General features: G+C 41.1%; 1 protein-coding gene across 1 annotated transcript; it reads right to left on the reverse strand.

Moving 5' to 3' along the window:
• Positions 1-988: 988 nt before the first annotated feature.
• On the reverse strand, positions 989-5,745 carry LOC140936090 (nmrA-like family domain-containing protein 1). Its single transcript, XM_073385648.1, has 4 exons — positions 5,329-5,745; positions 3,272-3,493; positions 2,547-2,665; positions 989-1,312 (listed from the first exon to the last, which is right to left on the reverse strand). Exons 1-4 carry the CDS (start codon positions 5,711-5,713, stop codon positions 1,094-1,096), a joined length of 945 nt encoding a protein of 314 aa, XP_073241749.1. The 5' UTR covers positions 5,714-5,745; the 3' UTR covers positions 989-1,093.
• Between the last annotated feature and the right edge of the window lie 1,701 nt (positions 5,746-7,446).

Consider the following 7,446-nt stretch of genomic DNA (forward strand, 5'->3'; position numbering starts at 1 on the left):
GGTGCGTTCGATCGGGAAATCTGGAGTTAGATTTTAAAATCTGCATTTCGGATTTGCAATCCAACGCGAAATCCGAAAACGGATTTCAACGCTGAGATATCTGTTCTTGGATTTCCTTTCTTTCCCTTTTTTTTGGGTAATCCGAAAAAGGATTTGAAAAACAGTTCTTAAGAAAAGCGATCTTGCACGCGCAAGCAAAATCAACAAAAAGAAGACCACTGTTCAAAAGAATAGTTTTGCAAATCCTTTTTCGGATTTCCCAATCGAACGGTAAAGATGGAAATCCATGAAATCGGATTTGAGTTTCTTAATTGAAATCCACACTGAAGACGGATTTCTCGAAAGTGAAATCCGTTTTCGGATTTCGCGTTCGATTGCAAAATCCAAAATCCGGATTTCAAAAATCAAAATCCGGATATCCCAATCGAATGCAGCCAGGGGTTTCTTGGGTTCACACCTTGGAATCAAAACCTTCCGCACAGAAGGCCGCGCACTAACTGACTGTGCTTATCCTTGCTTGTTTTTCATTTGTATCGATCAATCGTACCATTGGTACCAATGTACTTCCAGAATCCCCCTGTACCCATTTGTACTATTGGTAACTATCGTAAGAATTTTGACTCCCACTTCACTGCTTCGATACTCGGAAGTATATAAAAGAATACGGAAATCTGTGGTTTCGGTCTGTAAAAAGACCTTAAAGGGCTAGAAAACGCATTTTATGGCTGTGAAAAAAAAAACAAGAAAAATTCCCAGTTTAGTGATTGATTCCTATTTAAAAGACGGTGCATTTACAGCAGTTAAAAGGGATGCAACGTTCTATACTAGGTATGTGAAAGGGGTACCATTTGTCAATAGAAGGTATACGAGCGGAGTACCTTTTCCGTCAAAATAAAGGGTAAGGGGTTGAACCTCAGGGCGGAGCCTCCCCGTATAAAAGCCCCCCCCCGGGGCCCTTTGCTCTCCCCAACAACACAAATTATATAAGTATGTTTTAGAATTTTATTTTTGCACAGGATGACAACATACGTAAAGGTACTGTTTTGTGTCTATGACAGACAAAAGACATTGTCGACACTTCCTGTTTGGCCACTCACTTAGACTGTATTTCTATGGAATCGAAGCTTTTGGAAAGCATTTCTTTGTTCTCTTGCACCCACTCCTTAAACTCTTGAAGTCCTGGATTCAACTTCTTCGTCAGTGCAATATCGCGGTCTGGGTTTCCACGCTTGTAAAACTCGAACATATTTCCAAGTTCTACTGCACCGGGGAATCCTAGAGCCCTGTATTGATCCAAAGTGATCTGAGAATCCTTTAGGAATGAAACAAGAAGAGTTTTACGTATTGGCTTAAGATAGGTCAAGGAAAAAGTATTTTCGGAGCTCTTGGCTACCAAAGAGGCATCAGACATATCAGTTGCCTAGTTAAGCCTCAAAGCCACAATATCCATAGACAAATACTCCACATATACATTTCCTCACACAGTCATTTAAAGGAATTTCATTAAGGATCAAAGCGTTTTCCCTATGGAGATCTTGCTATTCATTCTCATAACCTTGACTTTTTTCTTGATTATGTATTGATATTATTAGGAGAAATTGATGTTGGTCAGGCTTGGGACTTAATGTTAAGCGCCACATTGCCACTTTGAAAAGGTGACGACGTCTTTTTATACGTGATTTCCGAAAATGTAAGGCTGCACGATATCCGGGGAGGTAATTCCTTACAAGAGCTGTATAAATATGTGCAGCCCAAAAGGGTGTAATTATTGATAACCTTTTTGGTAAAAAATAGGGTAAGGTTTTGTTTTATGTGGAACTGGAACTGGGATATGATTATCTTTTGGAAACAGCGGTAGCTGGTGATTCAGGTCCGAAACAGTAAAACAAATATCAGAGTTGTGATTGGAAATAGGTCACAGAACGCATGCGGCACATCCCAATCCCTATCCGAATTTTCAAGGAGAATCTCGCGAGAAATTTTCCCTTCCTCCTCGGCCTCCTCATATAAATTCTTTAAAAGGGCGTCCTTGATTTTCATGGCGACGTCCGATTCACTTCTATAGCAACGGCAATGACCTGCTGGTTCTGTGGAAAGGTGCATTCAATCGCGTAAGGCCTTCTCTCCTGGGCCAAAAAAATAATGAACTCGTACTACGCGCTAGGTCATTACTTTTGAGAAGGCCGAGGGGAGAAACGTTAGGAAGCTCAAGTAAAGACGTTTTTGAGCAACGCACGTCAACAAGAAGTGGACTTCTTGCATTCTCCGGCAGTGGTTTTGCTGTAATTTTTGGGCAAATTGTCTCTATAAGAGTAAAGACACTCATCAATACAAATTTGGTCGCGTCAAGGCGTATTAAAGGGGAATATTAAAAAGGCTCACTTTCGATTGACGAGCGTCTTTTTCAAATGCGTTTGCTTAAGTTGTCTTTTGTCCTATATCTAACCTTTCTCTTTTAAGAGAGGGAAAATTCCCATACTCTTGTAATGCGGACTGCTCAGCTGAATTCATTTGGCTTTCGTATTAACATATTTATGTCAAATAACCTTGAACGTCATTGGACTCAGCTGCTTGGTCAATTCTTCACAGTACTGTTCCATTGTAAACTTGTCGGCGCTCAGTCCAATTGTTTTATAGCGGTAGCTATCAGGTTCCTCCAGTATGCCTACAGAATCAAAGAAGAAAGACAAAAAAAGTAAAAAAAAAACGTCTAAAAAGATACATTCATTGTGGAAATTACCCAATGGAAAGAGATTTCATCATTAGATTTAAACTGAATGCAAGGGCGAATATTTTTTTTGCGAAAATTCTAGTCTTCTTGAATGCGGTTTCAATACTGTCTACGCATTCTTCAAAACATTTCCAAAATATCTAGGAAATCTAGAAAATGGTAGAAAATTTTAGTTTGCCAGAGATGTCGAAAGCCGAATATTCGAAATTCTTGCTGATCTAAACAGAAATTTACCGAAATCACTGTCCCCTCCCTGAATAGTCGCCCACTTTGGTCGCGAGCAAAGGCGAGCGCGAAACACGACAGACTGGTCGCGAAATGCAAGGGACCACGGGATTTGCGCGAGAATTTACATAGAGAGAGAGAGGTCTGGGAACGAGGCAGTATCGGCAGCGTTTTTCAAAAATCACCGGAACCTTTCATTACAGCCAATCTACAAACGAACACAAAAGGTGCATTCATCCTTGTTTTAACCCATTTATATATAGCCTCTAAGCCCAAGGTAGCCTTCGTCAAGTACGGCTCAATTGCAATACATACCATATACACATTCACCTCCCTGTTTGACTTCAACCCCATCCATTGGTGCCCCCTCCATTGGAATGTCAAAGATAAAAGTGTTCTTGTCCATCCTTCGAGGCTTAAAAAACCCGGCAAAATTATTGAAATAAGCAGAGAAGCGAACTATAGTGAAATTCAATTTCTCTTCCGGTTTCTTCGTGTGAAGGTATTCCTCTACTATACCCTTGCTGTCAAAATGTTCTAAAAAAGAAAAGGCGTGTGAGTATGTATAATGAAATGGTGACGAGTGAAATTGGGGAATAATTTAACGCGCTTTTTGTCCAAATCCTAATAATTGACGCAAGTGAAATTATTTCACGAGTATACCATTTGATGACCTATTAATTAGCCTCCCACGGAGACGTTCTTAGGGGTTCGTCACGCATGACGAACCCCTAAGAAGTATGCTACCTATTAATATATTATGGGTGACGAATTACTTTTGCAATCATGGATTTTTGACTTGTTCATCCTGGTTTCAACGTATCGATCGAGAACTCCACGCTCTCGAATATTTTGCACTTAAATTTTCAGAATTTTTTCGACTTGAATACAACAAAGGTCTGTCAGAATCCTTCTTGATGTGCTCTTTCGTGTGTTTAGTTTTTTAAAGCGTCTTTGAATGCCCTGACATCAATAAAATTTTAAAACTTCGTCGCCATCTTGGCACTAAGACGTACGGAAGGTTGCCATGGAAATTTCGTAATTTCACACGTGAAGTATTTATAAACTAACACTGAAATGTCGCGCCAACTTAAGTAATAAGTCGTCACCCATGATCAGTTATAAGTGTTTTTACTGTATTAGCGTGTTATCTGTTATACGGTTATTGTTCAAATTAACAACCAGTGCAGTTGTGCCCCAAAGCACTATGCGTGCCGTACTGTTTTCTTAGCTATCAAAGTAGCGTTATTTTCTTGGAGAAAGTTCACTTTTGCGTTGTTTTTTTCATGGCAAAATCTCCCTCAGGTTTCGTTCGAAATATCGGGAAAACTTCTCCGGTTTGCCGAGATTACACATTGTGGTTGACTACCATCAAGCACTCTGTTGCTGTTGAACATTTGTGAAGTTGATACTGTTCCGTCTTTTCGCTCGGAAATTGGGAGGGGCAGAAAAAAGTCCAGGGGGGAGGGGGTACTCCGGATTTCAAGTTACAGGGATGATCGAATGGGGGCAAAAATGAAAACCCCAAAAAATACCTTGGGTTTTAAACAAAACCCAAAAAAATCCCTCGACCAAAATTTAATCCCCCAAAAATCCCATGCCGAATTTCCGAGCCATAAAAATTTCCAGAGGAACTACGCAGCCGGGGTATGCGGGAACTATCACGAATCTTCAGATTGTTTTGAATACCCAAATAAATCCCTACTTAAATCAAGTTACCTAAACAATAATACAATACTATACTTGCCAAAGTTTTCCTACCACTTGAAATCCGGAGTGACCCCCCCCCCCCGGAGGGGAAAGGCCCCCTTCTTCTTTTGTCAGTTGCGTCAAACACATAACTTATGGTTTTGACTTCACAAAAAACGGAAAGGACAGTATAAATATAAGTACCTTTTAAATGTAAGATGCATCAATAATCATGGACAAGCTGTTGTTATGGCATATTAAAAGTTTCGTAGATTTTCAGGGCGCATGCGAAGTTCAAATAAAAATAACTCGTCTTATCGTAAAGATTTGTTAAGGAATACAGCTCTGTGGATTTTAAAATTTTAACCTTCTCGTGTGCTCTGTTCATTGATATCAATTTAAATGATGAGTCATGGTTTTTAGATGATCGGGCCAATATTGGTCCAGTTGTTTGCAACGTTGAATCCAAAACCATTGGGTTGACTTGAAAAGTTGCTGACCGAATATGACCTTTCCTTTTAGTTTTTAGTGTTTCCTTCTAAGACTTCAGCCGATCAGCCAATGTGGAATGTGGAATTAGCTAAGTCATCGCACCAGTGTTCGTGTTGCAGTTACGTAATTGCAATTACATAATCAGGTCACAAAAATAATTACTGGGGAATTATCGAGAAATAAAAACTTACCACATTCGATTCCAATCACCTTCTTTACATGTTCCAACCCGCTGTAAATCAAATGCTTCACTCCCAGTGCCTCGCACACGTCAATCACTCGTTTGCCCTGTTCGATTTCTTTCTCCTTGCTGAAATGCTCCCAGTAATTCGTGACCAAGAAAACTCCGTAGGAGCCACGGATTGCTTTCTCCACAGATTCTTTATCATCCAGATCACACTTGACAACTTCACATCCCTTGCTCTTCAGTTCTTGCCCCTTAGCTCCATCTGGGTTTCTAGTAATTGCACGAACAGCATAATCTTTTCTCTCGCTGTTGATGGCTTTAAGGAGAGCTGAGACTACTCCACCACCCTGTCCGCCAGTCGCTCCAAACACTGTTATGACCTTTGGCATTTTAATGAGAAATTTACGCAGTTTAAACCCCTTCGGTGCCGGTGAATGTTCTGGACGCACAACGCCTCTTCGCTGTGGAAATACAGTCAAGTATTGGTTAAATGTGGATGTTTTCAATTATGCAAATAAAACGTAGGGATTATCATATCTTACCTTCCCAAGCACGTGCCCGCTTCGTCACGCGATGCTTACGACACGACCCCTCCCCTTGGCCTCTCCTCCCCGCTCCTTCCCTATGGCCTTTCGACGTATGCATCGCAGGCTACCATGAACCCCATCAAATCCAGCGAAGATTGTCGAAAACTACGACAAACCAACCAGGCATCGAACAAATACCGATTCCAACTTCGCAAACCTCATTCCCAGAAGGCGAAGGGAAAGGCGCTTTAGTTTCATCAAGGCATCGCACTTGCTTATCGATGAAAGATCGTTGTAACCACGAATGTTTCCTGGCCTTTACAAATCTTTCGATAAATGAACTTACTCGTTCATTTACTCACACAACATGACGATACAGTTCGCATCAAAGCCTACCAAGCTGATGTCACAAAAAAGAAAATAGTACCTGGATTACAAAATGTCAAACCTCGCGTAGGGGCTCCACCGGCCTCGAGTGCTCCCTCTAGGGGCCCCTCAGGGGGAGCTCTATCTCCCATATAAGCCCTTGGAGTCAACCCGTTTCGAGTAGATTTTTAAAATAGGGCGGTTCCCGGGGAAGGCTTCGCACGCCCTCCTGACCCCTCCCATTTGGGTGTTTTCTTGAGGAGTACTATTTTCTTAGGTAACGTCAATTTATGGGGCAAGAAAACTTCATGAATATATTTCTGTTCAGTTGTTCGAGACTGGTACGTAGAAACCAACAGAACGTTAGAGCCGACTTGGTTGATATCTTGGGACAACCTTTTCAACGGTACTCGGACGTGGAAAATTCAATTTTCAAACGTTTGAAGACTGACAGTCACCGAAAGAAAAAAGACTGCTAGATCTGAGAATTTTCACGGTTAAAAAAAACTATTAGCAGTAATGATCATTGTATGTTTCTATCGTTAAACCCACATAAAGAGAAGAGACTCAAGAGACTCGGTCATTTGGGCGAATAGGAGAATTCCCAGCTTATTCCCCGACCTCCTGGCTTCCATAGACTGGATGATTTTGAAACTCCACTGTTCACAGGAGCACTTACTTTGTACAGAAGTTTATATTCATAGTGACATTTGCTCTGAGACTTTGCTAGAAACAGGACACGACGCCTCATGCAACTTAATGTGGCCTGAGTATGCAGCAGGTCTCCAGCAGGCGCTTGAAAGTAACATGAGCGGGACGCACGAGGGAGACACGAATCCCATATTCAACCTCGTTCCCAGGCCTTTTCCCAAATAAGCTTTGGGAACGAGGCTGTCCCATATTGCTTCCAAGCGTCAGGGCCCACTTGTTCGAAGGCCGATTAGTGCTAACCCGGAGTTAAATTTTCATCTTGTTTCCTTTTTCTTTTGTTTAAATGCATTTTCTGAGATAATTTTCTCTGTTCTTTCTAGAAAATCCAATTACCAATTATATTCAAAAGGAATGATACTGAATTTGCATTTTTAGCCTTCATGTCTGAAATCAAAATTCGCGCTAACCCTGGGTTATCTTAATCCTGTTTGAACAACCATCCCCTGAAGTCTAGTTAAGGCGTGTTCGATTGAGTGTAAGCTAGTGTATACCGGAATAGGAAAAAGTAGTATAAACTT

This window comes from Porites lutea, chromosome 1 (genome assembly GCF_958299795.1).
Source record: "Porites lutea chromosome 1, jaPorLute2.1, whole genome shotgun sequence".
NCBI lineage: Eukaryota > Metazoa > Cnidaria > Anthozoa > Scleractinia > Poritidae > Porites > Porites lutea.